At 44.5% G+C, this 23,232-nt stretch overlaps 1 protein-coding gene across 3 annotated transcripts in view; it reads left to right on the forward strand.

Annotated features, from left to right (window-relative positions):
* Positions 1-23,232, forward strand: part of l(2)gd1 (lethal (2) giant discs 1) — a 40,367-nt gene that overhangs the window by 7,791 nt on the left and 9,344 nt on the right. For 2 of the 3 annotated variants that reach the window (XM_075873233.1, XM_075873234.1), the window contains exons 6-18: positions 58-169; positions 848-1,012; positions 2,286-2,455; positions 5,292-5,376; positions 6,454-6,570; positions 8,167-8,321; positions 9,772-9,844; positions 10,580-10,750; positions 12,211-12,350; positions 15,861-15,917; positions 19,366-19,491; positions 19,985-20,043; positions 22,718-22,834. In XM_075873233.1, the coding sequence (XP_075729348.1) occupies positions 58-169; positions 848-1,012; positions 2,286-2,455; positions 5,292-5,376; positions 6,454-6,570; positions 8,167-8,321; positions 9,772-9,844; positions 10,580-10,750; positions 12,211-12,350; positions 15,861-15,917; positions 19,366-19,491; positions 19,985-20,043; positions 22,718-22,834 (1,547 nt within the window). The remainder of the gene's footprint in view (positions 1-57; positions 170-847; positions 1,013-2,285; positions 2,456-5,291; positions 5,377-6,453; positions 6,571-8,166; positions 8,322-9,771; positions 9,845-10,579; positions 10,751-12,210; positions 12,351-15,860; positions 15,918-19,365; positions 19,492-19,984; positions 20,044-22,717; positions 22,835-23,232) is intronic. The other variant, XM_075873235.1, reaches the window with a different exon arrangement.

Below are 23,232 nucleotides of genomic sequence, written 5' to 3' on the forward strand. Positions count from 1 at the left end.
TAGGAAGTTTCAGAGGTTCGTGCAAGGCTGTTGTAACCACTCTCACGATTTTCACAGACCCTGGATTCTCTGTTGAAGAAGGCAAAGGCGGGTGCACCAGTGAGCGAAGAGGAGATCCCTCCTCCCGTTGCCATTCCCAAGCCGCCAGCTCCGGTGTCTGAGGTCTCCCGTGAGTTTTCTTTCCCCATTCTCGAACGTAGGCTTAATGGTTAAAAGGCATGCTGGTTCCTCATAGTATATGTGCTACGTTTCATTCGTCGCAAAGTATTGAGTTAATTTATCGCTGCTCTTGTGCAGCTTGTCCATGCCAAACTGTGCCGAAACTGTTTTGAACGAGACTCGTGCATTTCCAAGCTAGTTAGTGTGTCGCTCTACAGTTGACAGGATTTGCCTGGCAGTTTCCTTTATTTTAATAACCATTTCACATTTTTTCATGACTTGTTTCATGACCACTAGAACTATGTGCCCATGAAGGCATCTGAGTAACAATTGAATTTATCTGCTAAGCGTGAAATTCTTGTTTTGCAGTGAGCCGCCCTAAGGAAAGACTTGGGCTTTCATCCGGAACTTTGTACATCGTTAGACCAAAGCTCAAAGGTGTACAAATTGTACCCAATTTCACAGCTTTATTGCTGTGCATTGTCATTGTAAATGTATTGGATAGTTAATTTTTAAAAGACCTCCACTCACAAAAAGCAACTACAGATCAAGTTATGTCTACAACAGTGCCTGTATACTGAAGGAAAAAAAGAGAGAGAGAGTCATTGTCAAGCGTTTTGACTTTTTTTTATGAAACTGGCAAGCACCTTCTTGTGTCCTTTTTCTGTTTTTCTTTTCGAATGCAAAGACGAGTTTCCCAAGGTGGCCAAACTGGACAGGGGCCACAATGCATCTGACACCCCTCTTTCAGAGCCATCTGCTCCCGTGGGGGATGACAAGCCGGCAGAGCCATCGAGACCCGATGCGGCCCCAACTGCTCCTGCGCGAAGGCCTGCTCCTCCAATTCCGACGCGTGAGTGCTGTCTACATTATATTCAGAGTCAGTTTCCCTGAAGTCTGTCATGCTGGCGGCGAGGGGTTTCCCTAGGCTATCCTCAAATGGCCCTTCTTTTTTGCATCCATAATGTGCACTATGACAATCAATCGATGGATTGATCAGAGCCCCTCAACATGTTTAAAATTTATGGCAAAAGCTCGCTGATTTGCGTTTCACAAGGCCGGAAAAAATGGCCGAATTAACTGAATACTGAATAATCGATGGTATCAGCAAAACAATAAACAAGTGTCTGCTTGTCAATACACTTTCATATCCCGTGCTTACTTTGCCAAAGAGCAATGTAAAAGCTGCAATTTTATCCACCTATGACTTGGTCCACAGTTATACCGTGGCTCCTTTTCTAGCTCACCCGAAACGCGCTAATCCGAAAGGAACCCGAAATGTCATTAGTGGCATTACAGCGTGGTTCACGCTGATGACAATGGTGAAGTAGACTGCGCCACTTCGCTTCTGGTGACAGCGAGTGCCATTCTCACTCCATTGTGTCGCACATTTGATGCGCTTCGTACACAGCGCTCTCCAAGAATCCTCCAAATTAACTATGTTGCGACCAGATATGGCCGAGTCAGTGAGAGTTTAATGCCATTGAACAATACACAGGGTTGCCGGGACCTGAGCCCCTGTCTGAATAATTCAGTTTTTAAAAAATAATGGGTGTTGAATAAGGAAGCTTTTTGTGTGCTACAAGTAGATTAGCATGCTCAGATTCTGCCAAAGGGCGGCAGGCAGAGATGAAAAACATGGGCAGGAGTAAAAAAAAACTCACACCACCTTCTCAATGGCAACCCTGATGGGATGCGAATCAGCAGCATTGCGCACGGGGGGCGTCACGGGTCGAAAGGCGCTGACTCGGGTGCTGCGGTGAGCACTGGGAGACTCACAGCGACGGTCGCCGTAGTGGACCGAGCGGTGGTAGCAGCAGGTGTTTTGGGCGAACGGACGAGGTGGCAGCAGCGGGCGCTGCGGTGAGCGTATGGCGGTTGAGGGAGAGAGGGAAGTCAGCGTGCACTGTGAGCGGAGTGTGATGTCTTCGCGCAGCTGCGCATGACCTACTTGGCCTGCTCTAACACCTGCGGGGAGGGGAGAGAGGCAGGCATGTTCGTACGGACGCATGAATGGACAGCGCTGCACAGGCTAGTCAAAGAGCTGCTTCACATCTAATAAAAAGCAACATCTCGTTCATATTGACCTCGACTAAGAGCATTCGTTATTTATTTTACGACACCAGGTCCAGATCCCACTCCTGCCGCTGCTCCAGAAGCAGAGCCACCCGCCAGCACCGGCAGTCCGCAGGAGCAGCTGTTGACAACACGTAGGGACCAGTACAAGCGAGCTGCCATCAATGCCAAGAAGCGCGGCGACCAGCAGGCTGCCATTAGCTACATCCGCACAGCCAAGGTACGGAAACAACATTCCTTACTGGAGCACTGCACGGGCCTGCGAGAGCCTGACAGCCCGTGCCCAGCAGGGCTTTGTAGGGTCTGGCCCGGGCTGAGTTCGAGCCCATGAGCTTTGTGCTTGGGTAGGGCCCAGGCCTGGGTCAGGCCCGTATTAGGCCCGGGTCTCATATACAATGTGTTTCAAGATATGTGTCCGATATTATTTAAAAATTACAGAAAAGAGGGCATCTGCATGCCACCTGCGGCGTTTCCTTTACTTTGGCTGAAGGCATCTTCAGATGTGTAGAAACAATACTTGCGGACGTAATTAAAGGAATGAGAAAAATTAGCTTTGTACGCAATTTAAAACAGTTAATTTTTTTTAAGGGCATTTTCGAAGTGAATTGTAAATGGCGCTGTTTAGTGTGTTGGTTTCCGTTTCGCCAGCTAAATCAAGCAGATTTCATCGCTCCACAGTGGTTACCAGTGACCGTGTTTCCAAAATTTCAAAGTGGCTATGACTATTCTTGGGAAGAACTTTAATTCACCCATTTGACTCGACTGGTTGAAAAGTTCGTTGTTGTTTTAATTTCTGTAATTACTACTGGGATTAGAGCAGATAGAAGCTCTCATCATTCCTTTCATTGCGGCAACATTACTGACCAATAGCAACATTAAAGACTCATAAACTTCACGAAGTCATCATTGTAGAAGGTATACCATTGGTGGATCAGGATGTCGTGAGCGGCTAGTTGGTTCATTACTTCAAAGGAAAAATTGCACAACTAAAGAAAGACACCACAAAGAAGGAACACTTAAACAAGTGTTCCTTCATTGGTGGATGCAGTTGTTTCTTAAGCGTCACTTGCAAACTCGGAGTAAATCTTCTGATTGGATCGGACCGATTGTGGAAAATATACCAAATAACAGCAAAGTTCATTGGGCATCAGATAGCAGAGAGTTAATCGCCATTAACACGAAAGTAGAATGGACTTCCTAAGGACATTCCTGAAACAAGACATCAACATCAAACGGTTGAGCGAAGCCATCGATTTCAGACATGGTTGCGATGAAGTTGTGCTGCCAAGGACATCAGCGAAGGATCATGGCAGTGTTGCCTTTTTTTTAAAGAAAGTAGTAGTTTAACCGCGTATAAAAAGTATAAAGCCCCACAAGAAAAAAGGACATGCGGAGAAGATTGCCAACGACTAAATGTGAGAAGTAATTCGCAAAACACGTACGACAAGAACCCCAGTTGTGTTTGTCACCTTTTCGAATGGAGCAGAAGAGCACCCTTCAATGTTCAACTTGAAGAGGGAGTTGAAGACAAAGGCACTCTTGGTGTCAGCTCTTCCTTCGACAACGTGGCAACTTCAGAACACGGCAACTGGCCTCGATGGCTGCCCCATATCAGCACACCTCATTTCGAGTGACATCCATCGACACCGTTGTCATGGTGGCCCTCTTGACATTCTCGCTGAGATATGTGAACGGTTCTAGTCACTAAGATGACACCCACATGTTAAACAAGTGCGCAGTAATTGTGATGCATGCGCGCGATTTAGGCACAATGCTCCCTCAATAGCTACAACACCTTTCCAAAAGACAGTGTGTCCCGGTCGAAGCTGCTTCAAGTCAGCAGTGTCGACAGTGTTGTACTTGTGGCTGCGAGGGGGGCACTCTACTGTGCGAGGGTGTATTATCATTAAACGTGTGCAGGTTAGAGCAGTGCACACATTTGAAGTGGCAGCTTTCACTTGCATAACTGGGCCTAGCTGCATCTAAGCCGCAGTCATATTTTTTTTTTGGCAGCACCTTGCTTTTAAGTAAGGAGAGATGCGACTCGAAAAAGCAGTTTCATGAGTGTGCTGGCTAAAGCAATAAAATCTTCTGCTGTATATAGACGCTTTTATGCTGATTTCAAATACTTAATTAGTTTTGTGGCAATTCGCACAGTCTTCGTTTTGTGCCACGACAAGGTTGGTTATAGTTGGTTTTGGACAAACGCCATTAAGCTTTAATAGTTCTTAGCCATCAGTGGCTCATATTGCTCCTCATTAACACTACAATGCAAATAACTATCGAGAAAGTGCATACTATAAGACATTTTAGTAGACAAGTATAATGGGAGCATTCTTAGAATCGTCAGGCCACACGTTTTGCTTGCTTTAGCTTCGTAATAATTATACAGGCAATACCAAGCTCTAAAGGAAATATACTTGCACTCTTCACATGTTAAGGAATACCTGAACAAATTTTCATCCTGATCCGGCTGTCATAGTATCGAACACATGATGTCTAGTCTCAAGAAGTTGCCTAAAAATGTATTTCAAGAAAAACACTTTTTAAAGGTACAAGTCAAAGCTCATCTGTGCAGCAAGGATATGTTTTTTAGAATGATTTCATCCATCATGAGAGCTTGGCAGTCACTGTTATTTTGAGCATGTGGCCTTAGTCAGCTCCTCATGCAAAATGCTATGGCCAGCAGCCAGGCGACAATTTATAGGGGTCTGTGAACAATAAACTTTTTTGTTAGATTTTGGTAGCCACCTTGTGCTCAATAAAAGCGATTTTATCCTGTTTCGAATTTAATTACAATCTTCGGTTTTTTTTTCACTAGAAAAACCAAACTTGCGAAAGCAAAAAAAACCAAAAATGTGTAGTTTTTGAAAAAGCTTGCCTTTTTCGACTTGCATATTTTATTAAAAAAGGTGTTGCTTGGTGGCCTAAAATGCTTTCAGTCATTAATGATTGGCGTCAGTCTAACAGCTTTTTCATGTTCTCGTTGTTGCATTTTGTTTGTTCTTCTGTGGAGGTTTGCTCACCAAATTTAGTGCCTGTATGCTCTGTTGTAGCAATTTGACGCCGTGCTCACGGCAATGCTTCAAGGGCAGCCCGTGGACTTGTCGAAGATGCCTCCACCACCACCAGAGTTTCAAGGTTAGAGCTCGCTTCGCTACTTTTGCAAGCAATCAGTGAGGTCAATCAATGAATCAATCCAATCAGTCAATCAATCTATTGGTTAAGAGGTTTCGATTGCAAACAGTTTTGTCAAGAGTCATTCAAGGGAAAAGAGTTTTGCATGTTCGCATTCTGCTTGTGAACTTAAAGAAATTTACTGACGAGCCTTGATGTTGAGGTCGGTTTTTGACGCGGCTCAGTGTCGACAGTCTTGCAGTAAAAAAATGTGGCACTGTAATGTGTGAATAACCTGTGCTTTTTCACACTGATGAATATGGATTTCTTGTGTGCAGATACAGCCGAACCAACCACTTTGGCTTTGGCATCAGTTCTGGCATTTTACAGTGATGCTGTCGCCATCATTTCAGCTTAATGTTATTCAGGCTTTCTGAATGTAGTAGAAGACTGGACATGAACTGCCTTACTGAGCAAGGTTTAAAAGCAGTTTGAGAAGCAATGTGATGTCATTTAATGTTTCATGTTTCAGTGTTACGGCTAGCAAACACATTTGTCATTGAGCTTTTTTTTTTACAGTTCAAAACTCTATAAAGATCATTAAAGTTTCACTTTGAGCGTGTTGGTGATGCATTTTGAAAAACACTGTGATGACTATTAATTTTGCATGTTTCAGTATTATTTCTAGCAAGCACAGTTTTCATTTCATTTTTTTTTTCTGGCGCACTTGTGTTAGTTGTCTTTTGTTTTCCAACCCTGAGGATTATGAAAGTTGCAATATGAGCTTGTTGGTAGGGCATTTTTAGCAGTTTTTTGTTTTTTACTGGGAATGAAAGACAAGCATGTGTATTCCTTGGCCCTGTCTTTCACCTATGTTGGTGAAAACCTACCCGCTCCAACGTACCGTGTCCTTGCTAAGGTATCTACCAACTGGCCCAAGTGAACCATGTTAAACTGAAAAATTTTCTTTACTTTTGAGCCGTAGGGTCAAAAAAAAATGCATTAAATTTTAAATCATAATGCCATTTTATCCACCAGTGGCAAGGATTTAATGCTTTTTCTGCCCAAACACATCAAATGCTCTGTTGTTATTTTTGGCAGGTCCTGAACATGCTTCAGCAGCACCAGCAGGGCCACCCAGTGTGCCGACTACCGAATCCCAGAAACAGGCATCGGGCGATGACGGTGCTACAGTGCCATCTTACATCGACGAAAACGGTAATGTCTAACGGAATCTTGAAAACACATGATGACACTGAGAAAGAAAGCATTGGGTTCCAATTTTTTAAGTATTGTGTGACAATGATGACGTAGCTGTAAAATAATTAGAGTGGGGAAAAAAATCAATTTCCCTTGGTGGAGACCAAATATGAAACCTTTGAACACGCATTTGATTCTTTGCATGGTCACATGTTTGTTGGTGTCATCTGTTGACGTCATCATGTTTTGTCTGATGAAGAAGCAAGCCATCGAACAATGGCTTTCTTTTTTGGACCTTGAAATAGCAACACCCACTTAGTTAAGACTAAAGGTGAATTGTTCTTGGGAAGCTCCTCTGTCTTTAACCTGTAAAAAAAAACCTCGATTACTTGTGTTTAACAGGAAGGCTAAATTCCACTTCAAATTTCACACTGAAATCTTTGGCGGTGTGCCTTAGTATGATGCGATGGACTTCACTTTTCTTTCTCATATCTGGGTTCTTGCAGTGCTAAAAATTTATTCGAACTTTCTACGTTAAGTCCCTAGTCAACAAAACACAGCATATGATTTTTGATCAATAAAATCACCTAGATGCAAGTGCACACTGAAAAAATTTATCAGATAAGGATGACCTAAAACAAAAGCTCCAGAAATGCCATCGTTTTTTTTAAATGCAATTGTATCTTATCTGGTTTATCAGGCCTGCTCTTGCCACAAAAGAAGCCATTTTGCTAATGTTTCATTTGCCAATGCAGCATAATTTAATGCCTGTCATTTATTTATAAAACATATGTTATTGTTATGAATAGCAGGCTGTTGGCAAAGAGATAGGTGCTGTAATTTCCCCAAAAGTGTGCACAGCTGGTTTCCTATTTCATCTTGTTGATTTAATATTGCAGTTCGTAAATAACCTGCAAATACTGTCTTCACTGGAGTCTAAGCCGATAGTTAAGAAAAAGATGTGCATAGTAAAACTCATGAATTAAAAATAAATAAATAAAACAATTTCACTGCTCTCTGTAGTTGCAATGTATATATGTTGTAAAACTGTAGGCAGACTTGGGCCTAAAGGTATCTTTATCACATCAAATGCAAAGTGGAAAGATAGAATCATTATTGTTTTGATTTTTGGGCTCTTCTTTAAGTGGCCTGTTTGGGTAAAGTATGCAATGTCGGGTAGTGCCCAGAGAAAGCCGTCGATGTTCGTAATTATAATTTACCATATTATTAGACTTCTGTTCTTATAAAGTGGCATTGTAAATTTTTTTTATGAAGTCCCAGTATTTTATTTTGTGAAAGAAACCAGTGCACAGTCACAGTGTGGGGCGAAGAAAGGCAATTCTACAAGCGTCATGATTCTGTGCTGGTTTCCTTCGTAGTGTTGCACCAACGAAGCGTAAGTTTTCCATATTTAAAATTTTTGGCATTTTGACAGTTGTTTGCTCGGAACTGAGGTTGGTGTTGATTCAAGCAAATGTACTCCTTTTTTTATGTATTCACCTCATTATTTCTGCCTAGTGGTCAGTGATGGAGTCATGGCGAAATCTTTTAACGCTAAAATCAGAGAAACGATGTAGCTTTGGTGGAAGTCCTTCTTGTCCTGTGTTCACACAGTCGAGGACGATCCGTCCCTATTCGGCGGGCCACCTCCCCCAGCGACCGTAATGGAAGCGCTCCAGCAGAGGCTGGACAAGTATAAGAGCACGTTCAGCGAAGCCAAAGAACAGGGGAACGACCGGAAGGCTCGGCGGCTCGAGCGCATCGTCAAGGTGAGTCACATGGTTTCTTCAACCTTGCCGCTAAGTCATTGTGTGAGCACGCTTTGGAAGATGATTGCACAAAACAAATGAATTTGCAGATGAGGACGACGTCAGTTACGCAATCCAAACATTCCGCAACTGCGAATGTAGTGTGTAATCTTAACTGTGTGCTAGCAGAGAGGTAGTTTTAGGTGGTGCACCGACTCCCAACGGTGTTGCAACTCTCGGGTGAATTCGGGAAGGCTGCCACTTTTGGTGTTCACCTTTTCGTTGCAATCATGACATGTCATGATCACTATACTAGACTAATAGTAAACTAATAGTGAATAGTAGACCAACAGTAAATTTGTTGCTTAAATAAAACAACTGCTTTTAGCACGATTTGTTTCACATTTGAGTTCTGCTCCTCTGTTTACCTCTCACTAAATGAAACTCCTATTAAATGGAACATGATTTCTGGGTTTCTTCAAGTTTCATTTTATGAGATGTTCTATCATATCTTACGTCCAGGATAGTTTATTGCTCGGCCCACCTGTGCCTGCCATGATAGCTTAGTGCCTACAGGGTGAGGTAATTGGCTTGATTCTCTGGCCATCGTGCACGCATTTTTAATTCAGGCGAAATGCAAAATCACGTTCACGCGTGTATTCAGGGGCTTTTTAAAAAAACTCATTTAGTCAAAATTAATGCAGAGTCCTATACTACAATGGCAGATCTCAAATTTATATTGTCCTATTGGTGTGCAAAGCGCAGTACTTAAACCACACTTTTTCTGCGTCCTTTAATGTGGGAGCATCGTAACAAGGCCTTTAGCAGTGTGCTGAATAATGGATAGACTGAGGACTTGCTTGAAAGCAACTTGTTATTGGTGTACGTTGCAATGACCCTTCCATGCCCCGCCGCGGTGGTCTAGTGACTAAAGCACTCGGCTGCTGACCTGCAATTCGCGAGATCGAATCCTGGCTGCGGCGACTGCATTTCCAATGGAAGCGGAAATGTTGTAGGCCCCGTGTGCTCAGATTTGGGTGCACGTTAAAGAACCCCAGGTGGTCGAAATTTCCGGAGCCCACCACTACGGTGTCTCTCATAATCATATGGTGGTTTTGGAATGTTAAACCCCACATATCAATCAATCAAATCAATGACCCTTTCATCTAAAAATGAGTCAGCATTTTAATAGGGAGAAGTCATCATCTCTTGTATGTTGATGCCTTAACAGCTTAATGAAGACTCATTAACACCACAAATATGGACACTTTTACCTCTTTCAACGGTTTGCGATAGAAATATTTCATTTTCTTGATGTCTGTGTCTGTGATTGTGTTTTCTTGCGCTGTGTGCCCTCGCGTCTCGTCCTCATTGGGGACAAAACTGCCTGCAGTGCAACAACTAATTGGAGTGCATTCTCTCTACAATTTGTATGGTTTATTTGATTTGATCTTTTTTTTTGTTATCACAGCAATATGAGGACGCGATCAAACTGCACAAGGCTGGAAAGCCTGTCGACTTTGAGGAACTACCGGCTCCTCCAGGTATGTTTAACAGCAAGTATCAGCGCGAGTGAAGTGCTTTATTTTAAAGATTGAGGCAGTATTTCACTGCAATTTCATAAGAAATTCTTCTACTGTTTGTCACCGGCTTGCACTGAGCTGACACACCACTTCTGTCGTCTTTGGAATCTGTTTTTGGATAGAAAAAAAGGGCAAAAATTGTTGCAATACGTGACCTCATTTATCCTGTTCGTCATTGTGTGGGCAATTAATAGCTTTGTCCCTCATGTTCATGTGCTCTGCAGTGTTTACTTGAGTGCCAGTGAAAGTAATATTTGCTGCAACACTTACGATATGGGCTGATATTCCCTTGTAAAGTATTTATGTGCGTACAACTACATTCAGATGGAGTTGAACTTGAGTCTTAAAAGACCCCTCGCAGCGAAAGTGTTGCTTGCAACTTTTTCACAGTGATTTGTAGCTTTGCGTCTGGTAATACTGAAATTGAATCATAAATGCTCTAACGCATCAAATATTGAATGCTAGCATCACTAATTCTGAACGGTTTTGCATCAATGCAAAATGCTCATTTAAAATTTAAATAAAGAATTGGTAAGAAATGGCCTCTCATGCTGGACTATCTAATAAGACCAGCATCTCGAGTTTCCAAGTTTGGTGTCAGGGATCCTCTAACAACTGCATCTTATTGCAACTGCATTAAGACGCGATGGCATTTTTGGATTCTGTTCATTTTGATCACATTCTTGGTTTTTTCAGGTTTCGGACCTATCCCTGTCCCCTCTGAGCCAGCGCCTGCTCCGAAGCCGGAGCCACCCAAGCCGGCGCCGAAACCAGCCCCCAAGCCTGCTGCCAAGCCGGCTGCTCCGCAGCCGGGTGCAGCCGCTGCAAGGGCAGCACAGCCTGGGTCTGCTTCCCCGAAAAAACCACGTGAGCATTGCTTTATTTATTTTCAGTGGAGGTGGGCAAGTGGCGAAATTTGGGGTGAGAAGCAAATTCTAATAATAAAGTTTGAGTGCGAATGAAATCAAATAGTTTCAAAACATTTCTTGAAGGTTTCTCTAATTCTTCAAAGTGAAGTTACAGAATAAAAGTTTCAGAGGATTCCCAAGCATATTCTAAATTATAATATAAATAGATATAGCTCTGCAATGGCACAACCAGGCGCCGCCATTTCGTTGTAAAAAGCCCTTCTTCATTTCAGATTTCCCGCTTCAGCTAGGTTCCCGAAATACACAACTGCCCCCCTTATCCATTGTGTTTTATGTGTTCTCATGCTGTGCCCAAAAAATGGCAATTTCTGCATTTTTTTTTTTACTGTCAATGCAAAACTAAGCAGCAGCCACTGTGCTGCTGCTACTTCTCACAGACAAGTGCATTTTATTAAAGTTTAACAATGAAAGGGATTATCAATATTCACTAAACCCAAAGTTTAAGGGCACATTTCGGTATTTTGAATGAATCGGCGCTTTTTCTGACCAAATTCTGCTGCAGCGTGCAAGTTTGTCACGTGATCTTTCCAGTTCGATGTAACCCTAGATGACTCATTTCATGCTGACTCCGAGTGTTCAGTTTTGGTTTCACTTTGATTGAGCCCTCAACTTTGAAAATTAATATCTCAAACTTTGTTTTTTTGAGATTTAGAAAAAATGGTTATGCCATGAATTGTCGTGTCCGAAAACTTTTCAATATACACGACTGCCCTCATGTTAATGATTAAACAGCTAATTAATTTGTTTTAGTTAATTGCTCCTTTCAGTGTAATGTTAGGTGCAGCAAAGTTAATGTTTCAGTTTCAGTAATGTTAGGTGCAGCCCATCGGGGAGTTCACTCGCGAAGACGATGGAGTCCTGATAGTATTCTTACGAAAATATCTGTATTGTCTAAAAAAAAATCACTTTATTTATGTCAGTTTGGCTGTATAGGCCACATTATTGTGGTCTTTACTTTATTGTGGTCTTTACTGCACCGATCGTTTCTGTAAATGTAATTGCTTTGGTACCAAGTTTAGAGGAATCTAGAGGAAATTTAGAGGTAATAAATAATCTGGATCACAGCTACTATCATCAGTCATCACGGTCATCGCTAGGGGCTGCCTGTCATAACTGATGCCAAATCAACACTCGTAGCCAACACAGCTAACTTGTGATCAAGACAGGCTAGAAATGATCATGGTGGTCTGTTCCATGTGATCAGCGACCCCCCGCCAGAGATGGCTGCCCCTCTGCAAGCGGTGAAAATTCTGGCCTCTAGAGTGGTGCTCAAATTTGCATTCGCAAAATAGTTATTACTTTCTGCTCGAACAACTACTTGCTGTGTGAATTCTTTAACTTTTGGTGAAAGTTTGCATGGATAACTGTTTCAAGCTTGTCCACCTAATTTTTTTACAGTGCGTCGCGGTCTTTCGACCACCATCGACAAGCAAATGCAGTTCCTTCAGGAGCGGCAGAGGCTGTTCCGAGAGGCCGCATTGGAGGCCAAACGTCGGGGCGAGGTTGAACAGGCCAAGCAGTACCTCCGTACGATGAAGGTGCGTGCTGTTGTGGTGAACACACCTACATTGAACATGTTACATGTGGTGGACGTGTTTTATTCTGGTGACACTGGAAATGTCTGTCAAAGAGGAGAAAACTGTATGTGTAGGATGGCACTGAAGCTTGTCCAGGGTCGGAGGTAGATCCAGGTGAGCCATAGTGGAGATGTAAAGACGGAAATATAAATTAGGTTGAAGAGGAGAGACTGAACAAAATAGCATCTTTGCCTTTCACGTGTAAGGTGTTGTCAGTAGCACTTTGGTTGCACCAGATCATGTACATAAAGACCAGTCGGCCTCTGCATTGCCTCAGTCTTGGTAAGGCAACTATGAAGCACCACCCCGTCAGTGCGTCATCTACCTAGCCAAAAGAAACGCTTTCATGTTGCTTTCTCGTATGGATGTGCTTAAGCATCCGATCCAACTTTTTTCTGCAATTTCACCTCGAAGTATTGGGAAAATATGCTATAAATACTGAAGAAATATTTGAAAAATGCTCGATTCAATCACACTTGCACCTGAATATTCAAGTTCGCTTCGCACCCAAAATTTTGCTATTCTCACAGCTCTAACTTGAATGTAACTGCAGGTAATTATGGAATGACCAAAAACTGCAGAAGTAGTTGAAGGGTAATAAAAAAAATTGAGGGTGCAAATAAGCAGAGGTCGTGTAAGCATTTTTATATCTAATAATTGTTATAATATTCTTTCTGGAGGTGATGTGTGGACTGGGATAAGGTTAAAAGGAATTGTCTACTGCTCAGAAAAATTTTTTCTGTATGTGGTGCAAATGAGAAGATTGTTCATCACACCGACTAGCAGCGAGCATGCTTTTGTCTCATAAAAAGGAATTATAATTGTATCTTGATGTTGAAAATTGACAAAAAGTGACCGCTAGCATCACCCAACAGTGATGTGGTCAGTCTACTGGTAGGACAAGAAATATTCGCCAGTAGACTTATTTTGCGTAAAAACAAACATCTACAACTTAAAATTGCATTTCACACACTTGAGGCAGCTTTAGGTTGTGCCAGAGACAAATTTTTGCTTTTTTTCCTCGTGCATCTAAATAGCCACCTGATGGTGCTGCCGGCGGTGTGTTCGCTTGCCTGCCTGCAAACGGTGGAGAAACGTGAGCTTGGCATCCGCCGCCTCACTGGCAGTACAATTGTGCTTAGGCTCAGCCACGCTCAAATGTAGCGTTCCTAGACGGTTTCCACTGGCAGTACAATTGTCATCGCCTCCACCGACTGGGGTGTTGTCGGCATTCATCCCACTGATAGAAGGAGTCGGATCGCAGATTGAGAAATTCTGTTTTAAAAATTCTTACACACTTCCCAGAGAAACTGCTGCAAGGTTAGACACTTCGGATAGTACACTTTCTATCGCGACAAAAAACAGAAAAGCATTGAAGGACGCTAGACAGTCCCTTGAATGATCTGTTTTTTTTAATGCTCATATCCAACATTATGTACCGTATATACTCGTGTAAGGGCCGCACTTTTTTTTCGAAAATTTTGCTAGGTGCGGCCCTTACACGAATCAGGCCGATTTAGTACAGGCAGTACAGGCCAAAGGTCTGTACTGTTTATGCAACAGTAGCAGAGTGCAAGAGTCACAAATGACATGCCAGAAATGTTTTTATTCGGATTCCATTTCGCTGTCCTCGTTCTCGGAGGAGCTCGCCTCGGCGTCCGCGTCTTCCCAGAGACGGTCATCTTCGGTGCCGTTCATGGAGTTCGAAATTCCCGTTACCTTGAAGCTTTTAGCAACTACTTCTACTGACATGGCACGCCACGCATTCAAAATCCATTCACACACCTGTTGGAGCGACGCCCGCTTCAGCCGTCCTGTAGGGGTCTTCTCGTGGACGCCTCCAGCCATCCATTCAGAGTAACATCGGCGAAATTCCACTTTGAATGGTCTGTTGACGCATACGTCGAGCGGCTGCAGCACACTCGTCAGGCCACCGGGAATGACGGCCAAGTCCGTACGAGTTGCGGCAACTCGGTTCTTGACGCGGTCGGTCAAGTGGCCCCTAAAGCTGTCCAAAACAAGGAGGGCTTTCCGTTGTAACAGCCCTCCAGGTCTGTTTGCCCAGACGGTCTTAATCCAGTCAACGACCAGTTCCTCGGACATCCAGCCCTTCTCTTGCGCACGTACGACGATTCCCTGAGGGAACTTCTCTTTTGGGAGAGTCTTCCTTTTAAATACGACGTACGGCGGAAGCCTCCTGCCGTCTGCCGTGATGCACAACATCACAGTGCACCTTTGGCGTTCTGCACCAGTCGTGCGCACAGACACACTTTTCGCACCTTTTAAATCCACTGTGGTGCTTTCCGGTGCATCGAACCACACAGGTGTCTGGTCCGCATTCCCAATTTGGGACAGGTCGTATTCATGCTCCCTCCTGAGAGCATTCACGAAGCGATGAAACTTAATGACGTGGTCTTCGTACTCGCGCGGCAGTTTTTGGCAAATCGTCGTTCGGCGCCGAATAGAAAGCTGGTTACGGTTCATAAACCGCGTAGCCCAGCCCCGACTTGCCTTGAATTGTGCCGGGGGTATTTCCATGTGGCGAGCGATGCTGAGGGCTTTGACGCGTATCATGTCAGTCGATACGGCGTAGCCGTCCCTTCGTGTGTCGACGACGTAGTTGACGAGCTCGCTTTCGAGTTGCGGGTACTTGCACTTTTTCCCGCGAAACGCCTTTCGGCTCCTGTTAGTAGCGGCGAGGGCATCTTTCTGATTCATCCAGTAACGCACGCGCTTCTCATCGACGTCGTACTTTCGTCCAGCTTCCCGCTTCCCGTGCTCCTCGGCATAGTCAATCACTTGCAGCTTAAATGCTGCAGTGAATGATCTCAGATGCCGGCCCATCGTCCGTCACGTGCGCTGGCTTCTGCAGGGTTCACTACAACCAACAAAGTGACACCGACGACACCGATCTGAAGTCGCGCTGCCAACGTATCGACACGATGCTAGGAACGATGCCAACAAAGAGGCCGCACAAGGCAAATATGGCGGCGCGCTGTCAACAGCGTGGTCGGCGCGTCGGCGGAAGTAGAATAAAAGCGGAAAAGCGTGCAGCGCCATCTGGCTGTAAATGAACTAACTACACTTTTCTGGCGGGACATTTTGAACTTTTGTTTTTTTTTTTTCGAAATATCCGCTTTCAAAGTTGGGGTGCGGCCCTTACACGAGGGCGGCCCTTACACGAGTATATACGGTATTCATATATAGCTGTAAACTCATTTCATATGACAGCTTTTCAGTGGCAAGCTTCACCTTCTTTGGGGGTGATGGGGTGGGGTTGTATTTCTTTACATCTTGACAAAGAATCGTGTGATCGTGATCACGTGATAGCCATTTAGTAGCAGCAGCTCATCCAGTAGTCATCATGTTGTAGTAACCCAGTTATGCCAGCTTGCTCATTCGTCTCTTGCACTTCAAGATTGATTTTTTTAACAAGCTCTAGATGGTTTATTGAATGGTTCATGTTTGCAGGGAATCGAGCCCATGATACAGGCTACCGAGTGCGGCCTTCCGATTGACGCATCAAGTGTGAGTAACTGTTTTTTTCGGGTTTTTACACATACCGCTCTTTTTCTTGCATCTCTTTTCATGTGTTGCTTTGAACAATCTATTGCCGGTGCTCCACCTTCAGTGCAGATGTTCTAACTGGAACAACGGGCGATCTACTGTATATACTCGAATCTAGGACGACCCCCGAAACCGGCAAGGCCAGAAAAAAAAAAAAGAGAAACTTTCCTCGAATGTAAACCGAGCTTTTGACAGACAGAGGTCTGTCGTCGCAGGCTGAATCCAAACCGCTTCATGAAGCGTGTTGTCCAGCCCCTGCTGGCTTTAAAACAGGCTCGTGAGACACCGTTCGCGATGGCGACGTCTCTGGCCTTTGCCTGAATAATTTCAGGTGTCACGGGTGTTCCCGCTTCCCTCTGTTCTCGAACAAAATCGGCGACAACTTCCTCCACTGCATGGTGTCGGACGGTTTTTGGTCCAGTGAACACCACGCGAGTTGCTGCACAACCGAAGAATTCCGCACGTTGTTTTCGCCATCGTCGAACGTTCTTTTCGTAGACGCCGAACTCTTGCTGAGCTCGTAGGTTCGATGTCTTTTCCACATATAACACGACCTTCCGCTTAAACGCCGTGCTGTAGTGGCACCGCTTTGTTGGTGCCATCGAATCTGATGAAGCACAATTGACGCAGGTGTTTCGCGAGCAAGAGGCACAACTGCACTGCACGATTGCTTTCAGAAGAATGACCATTGACCAACTTCGCGCCTCCTCTTCGCAACGTCCGCCATGCGATAGCCGCTAGGTGGCCAAGGTGGCAACAGCCGGGTTAAATTTTACTTCTTTTTTTCTTTTTTGGAAACTGGGTTTGGCTGGGAATTCATTTCATTTTTAACTCCAGTAAGCAAATTAGGTATTTCTATTCGAAGCAGGCATTCTGAGCACCACAGAAAAAAAAAAGTTTAGCTTTTGTTCACAAAGTATTACAGCTAGGGGGCATTAGCCGCCGCATGATCTAAAGGATGCGGCCATGTCAGTCCATCCATCTATTGGCGGTAATAACGTGACACAATCCACGTCTTCCCGTTTTTTCATGGCTTTTTCAACATGAAATCTCGCCGGCTCGACGACCCTCGCTGCGTGAACGTGGAACTGCGTGATTTCTGGACAATGGACTATACGAAAGCGATAGGGACCACTATTTTCCTGCATAATAGGCCTGAGTGGCCTTGTCATCGCAGAGCTACCGTAGAATGTCGTGAAAATGAGTTTCCGGCATGCAAAACCGATACCTTGAGATCGACGTATTGAAGGCCGTAATGGCGCTAGCGCGGCTGGGCCTTCAGGCAGGTGGCAGCGGGGGCCAAATCCTGGTACTCAAATCTAAGCTGACCCCCCGCCCCCGCTTTCGCACATCATTTTTTCAAAAAAAAAAAAAAAAAACATTGGCTTAGACTCGAGTATATATGGTATTCTCGCGGTCTCTGATCGTTAGACATGTCCAATTCAGCCTCCCCTGATTGGCTGGAGTGCGCTGCCTGTTTCCAGGCGTTTTTTCTGCGTCATTTTGATGCCAGGCATCTTTCACAACTCTCGACAGAAATTGGAGTGATGGTATGCGTTTCGCCACAACGAATGCTGCATAGACTCCTATCGTGCATAGTCCTATCGTGCAAGTCTCCTATCGTGCAAGTCGCGCATAGACTCCTTTCATGTTAGCTTTTGAATTAGGCTTAACGTGGTCGCCCGCCTGACGCCCCTGAAAGGTCTGTACGCATTTCCTGCGTCGCTCTTCAAACGTCTCAACACATTCATATGCATGGTCAGGCTTGTCAAGTTTGCTTAAGACTCCTGTTACTCTACATTTCGTCAACTTAGTTTCCTTTTACGCTGGGAGTGTGCTGGCAGGTTCGTTTCGCCAATGTTTTCAAGTGTGCCGTGACGTCATGAATCACCATATTTTTTTTTTGCTTAACTGAAAGCGCTCCAGCGAATCGGACATGTCCAAGGATCGGATACTGCGAGAATACCTCCCCAGTACGACTTGCTGCAGATCTTCAGGCTGTGTCTTCTTTAATTCGTTGCCGAGCACAGGGTTCACGCTAAGCGCGTGATACTTTCATTACTGTTCTGGTACAGTTCCCGAAGTGGGATGTATGCCCATTAATAAAATTAGTTAGTATGTGTTTGTTAATTGCCTGTCATCAGCTTATGATTTGCCCGGCAAGTATATATCTGCTTCTAGGTAATTCAGTTAATGGGACAGTCACTGCATTCATCTTGAGTATGTTTGTTTCAGTTGCTATAGACAAGCCAGTACAGTCGCCGACCGATTTTTCGGACCTGGCGGGGACCGAAAAAAAGTACGAAAAATCGAACAGTCCGAAAAATTAGTTTTCGCCAAAAATCTGAAGTTTATTGCATCAGGCAGGTTTAAAAAAGTCCTTGATGCTGCCTTGCCTCAAACTACGCTTGGAGGCAATTTGGTTTGCCCGTATTTGCGCCAAGGTGACATCGTCGCCGTAAACGCTCGACAAAATTGTCACCGCGTTGGCGATCTCCGACGGCTGCGGGCGGTCGTCGTTGTCATTCGACGACAACGACGACCGTCATCCGGCGTCGACCGTCATCCAGCGACATCTAGCTGCGAACGTCCACTCTCTATTAGCTTGATTATGGGAGCTTTCTTCTCCATCGTCAGGGTCATATACTTCCCACGCTTCTTCACACCACCTGGCTCCCGTGATGGCACAGATAGCGGAGCCATGGCACTGAGAACACAAAATTCGATGCCGCAGATAGCTGCTGCGAAGCACACAACGTCTCGACGCTACGCGACACAACACGTGCAGAATGGCGACTGAAACAAGCTGCAACGACAATAAAAGAATCCTTCTTTCGCCTCCTCCCCGTGCGATGTGATGACGATAGTGCTGACCGAAGACGAAAAAACGGCATGCATCACCGCGTCTTTTAAAAAGCAAACACGGCCTCCGAAACTTAAAATATGGCGTGCGCATTCCAATCTCGGAGGCAGGAAAGGCATCTGAAGACCAAGTTTAGCCAAGCCGACGGAAAATCCAACATGGCGGCGTTTACAATGGCTTAGGGCGTGGCACAAAACGAGCGATTTAGTCCGAAAAATCGAACTTTCAGGGGCAAATTCGCCCGAAAAATTGGTCGAAACAATGCATTAGCTCTATGGGATCCCTGACGGTGCATTTATGAAGTCCGGAATATCGAACAAGTCCGAATTTTCAGAGTCCGGAAAATCGGTCGGCGACTGTAGTTAATGTGCCAGTGTCTAGTTTTGTAGTGTAACAGTCCAGGTACAGATATAGAAGCACAGTAGGCAGTGTGAAGGATATTATGGTGTAGTGAGGTTAGGCAAAGGCTGAGATCGCTGGGTCTTTGTGTTCCACTCTGGGTGTTTTCGCCACTGATGTGGCTTTGCAATATTTTCGTTCTTACAGATCCCAATACCACCTCAGCTTCAGGAAGACTTTGTGGTTGTTGAGGCATCTGACTGTGAACCCAAGGATGAGAACATTGAGCAGATGTACCAGACACTTGAGCAAGAGCTCGTGGCACAGCATGAGGTAAAGTATGGAATTCAGTTGTTCCTTAGTTTCAATTTGCTAGAGCCAGCCGTAGGTTTGTGTGCCAAGCGTTATTTAAATCAAGGCACAGATCATTTGGTTGTGTTAGTTGAGTGTTGAGCGCAATTCTTTAATGCATTGAGTATGCTACTGTTAGTGGGGGGTCAGGTAAGCTCATGTTGCATTTGCATGTAATACAAATTCTATGAAATGCTCTTATGTACAAATCAGGTTGAAGACGCCACAGATAGTGTGCAAAGTGCAGAGTCGTAGAGTTTAGGGTGGGGTTAGTTAAGTTAGTGTTAGGATTGATGAGCTGGGGCCTGAGCTAGTGTGTTTGCACCGGCCATGTGACAGTCATTCCTGAGGCAGACAAGACTTTAATTCTGGAAGCACGCTTGCAGTTTAAGTTCTTTTGCTGTAGTCCAAACTGGACGTTTTGTGTTCAACCAGCCTAGCGCAAGTACAAATAAATCTTTGAACTATATTACAGATGTGCGTTCAGAACAAAGACCATTTCTTCAAGTTGGGAGACGTAGCCTCTGGAACCAAGTGAGCAGTGTTGTTACTTTCATTGTCCACCTCAGATTGCCTAAATGTGCCTGTTTTACCTGTTCTGTTGCATGTTCAGTCTGAAACTGGTAGCATTCTACGTACCGTATACACTCTACTAAGGGTCGTGCTCGTGGGAGGGCCATTATCCTAACTTGGCAGTCCAAATTAAAAAAATTATATATACATATATCACCAGCAAATGGCAGTGCCTCGCGTACGGCACATTTCGCAGTAGCCACCAGATGGCAATAGCTGTCCTTCGTCACGCGACGCTATTTGTGAGCTTAGGGCGTGCGGCACTATCTGGGAGATCTTGAGCACCATTGATCCTTTTAGCTGCCGTTCATTTTGATGACTGCCTATAAAACTACTGCTGGCGATGGAAAAGAAAAAGTGCCATGTTCAGTAATGTCCAGGGACATTATCGTAAAGAGTTTTAAAGTTATTGGTATCCCCAACACCATGGTTGGCTCTGAGGACAATAGGATACATGAATGTGCGGATGGCCCAAGCAGTGGCAATGAGTCAAGCTTGAACAGCGATTCCGATGAAAACAGCTATGCGAGGATGTCCACAGCTAGATACCAGATATCCTTTGATAGGTATATACGGCATGATTAAATAAGTTTTTCTATACGTGGATAAAAAAATTCACAAAAATTTAACACTTCCATGGAAGCTTTGCACCCCATCAAAATCGCGAAAAACGGTTTGACTCTTACACAAGTGTTTACGGTAATAGCTTGATTATTGAACTAGTCGTGAACCTCTTTTATAAGAAATCATCAAAGTTGATTGCTTCACGGATTGCTACTAAATTTTTCGAATCTGTCGAGAGCGATTGGAGTTCTTAAGGTTTGTCACACGCTTTAGGCAGTTTCGCTCCGCTCTAGTTTTGACGAGCGCTCTTGAAGTTACAAAAAAAGGGATGCTGTGGGGAAACAAAGCTACGTCTATGATTGTCATGAACTCTAGCACACATCATGAAGCACAATCACTCTCCCATTGTCATTCCTGTGTACGCTAGTGTTACTACCAGAGTTCTTCTATAATACTATTTGCCGAAAGCTTACATCTGAACTAGTTGGTAAGTCCTTATGGCGCGTGGCAGTGCACACCAGGTTACGCAACAAACGTGCACACATTGGGACAACACAGTGCTTGTGTCGTCCCTTAGTGCGTGTTCGTTGTGTAACTTGGTGTGCGCTGCCATACGCTGTGATACCACTTGCGAAACTTGGACATGCCCATTGGCGAATCTGCAAAGAACTGACGCATGACATGTGTGCGCTAATAAAAAACACGCCACATAGCCAAGGTCGCTGCAGTCCTCGCTGTTGCTGCGCATGAAGCAGCTGCCAGAATTTGGAGAAGCACTTTTTTTCTAAACAGGGTGATGAGTTCTATAGACTTACTGTGATATGCAAAATGTAAGTCGCAATACTGCTCGCTTCATCATGCCAACTTGCATTGTGGGCTTCAGCACCGGAACATACAAAAATTCCATTCTTTAGCTTTTTTTTCTTGCCTACAGATGGCGCCTCAACAAGCAGATCTCTCCTGTTTTGGCCAGTGGCCTGTCCGGATTTTGATACGTAGAGCTTATAAGGAGGCCCGTGCGATTGAAGAACACTGTGTGTCTACTGTGCAATTTTGATTAGAACTAACAGACAAGAATGCCAAGGAAAGTATGGGGGATATTCTGGTAATTATAATGTCAATGAGAAAATGGTTAAGTGGACGAAAAGATAATTTGCCGCTGGCAGAGGCCGAACCTGCGGACCTTGGCACGCTATACAGCATGGCAACACTCAATGCTGCACACTCAAACCTCGATATAACGAATCCGGATATAACGAAATATTGGCTAAAACAGAGTAAATGGAAAATAGTCTCGCAATTGATTTAGTTTTAAGAATAAACATTTATAACGAATTTTTGGATATAACGAACTTATTTTCATGTAAGATGCTAGTTTGTTATAATGAGGTTCGAGTGTATAGTGTGACCGTAGAAGACCATCTGATCTAAACACTATTCCTGAATTATGTCAGCCACGAGCCAATAGCAGCCATCTGCTATTTGACGACGTAAACCTGGCGTCCCCGCCCATTGAAGTAAGTGAGGTCAGGCCTCTGTATGAAGAGAAGGCACTTGAAAGTGTGGCAACTTCGTGCTCTGCTTTAAGATTCTACGTGTTGTGCATGACAACAAAATTTGTCTTGAACTCTTCACAGCTGTGTTTGCTGTTCATTGGTTTTCTTCCAATGGCGGCCTGTCCGGGCCCAGAGATTGCTAGCACCCTCTGCTGCGTCGCAGGTCTGACTGCCGCTTTGGAGAGTTGCTTTGCAGCCGCTAAACACGTATGCAGGATAGCCGCTGGTCGTTAAGGGTAACTGACTGGATTCCTGGAGAAGGCAAATGCACGATGGGGAGACGGAAAATTAGGTGGGCCGATGATATTAAAAATCTTGCTGGTATAACGTAGCAACAGAAAGCACAAGACCAGGTTGATTGGCGGGTCATGGGAGAGGCCTTTGCCCTGCAGTGGGTGCAGCCAGGCTGATGGTGATGATGGTTTTCTGCCAGGCCTGAGAGGTGACGCCAGATCCCTGAATGTCTAGTGTTTTTGTGTGTGCAACTACATCGCGCTTCTGTTGGTTCTGCCCAGGTTTGAGAAGCTGGCTCAGGACACCAATCGAGATCTGCTGGTGGTGAAAAACCTCAGGCAGCGCAATGATCCGCTTCCCCGTTTCCACTACGAAACCAGGGTGTTTTCGATAGTTCGGTAAGGCTTGCTGGTCTTCCTAAAGTTTCATCGTAATCAGCTGAAGAGGAAAAAAAAAAAAAAAAAAAAACTTGGAAAACGTTGGTGGCAGTATGAACTCCGAAAATGAAAATGCAGGTCAGAATGTAAATATAAATAGCATTGCCAATCTAGCGAAACCTTATTTTATGGATTTCCGGATTTAATGAAATTTGAATTCTCTGTTATGTACCTGTGGGAATAAATGTTGCAATCAACAGCTAGTATGGCAGTAAAAGTGATTTAACAATCACTTAACAATCACCCCCACCCCCCCAAAAAAAGTAAAAATAAAGTGGTCAATTTTGACCAAGAGGTGTGCGACCCACATTTCCTAGCATGGGCCCGGTCCTGCCGACTACATCAAAGGCCTGCCTGAG

This window comes from Rhipicephalus microplus, chromosome 9 (assembly GCF_043290135.1).
Source record: "Rhipicephalus microplus isolate Deutch F79 chromosome 9, USDA_Rmic, whole genome shotgun sequence".
NCBI classification, from domain to species: Eukaryota; Metazoa; Arthropoda; class Arachnida; order Ixodida; family Ixodidae; genus Rhipicephalus; species Rhipicephalus microplus.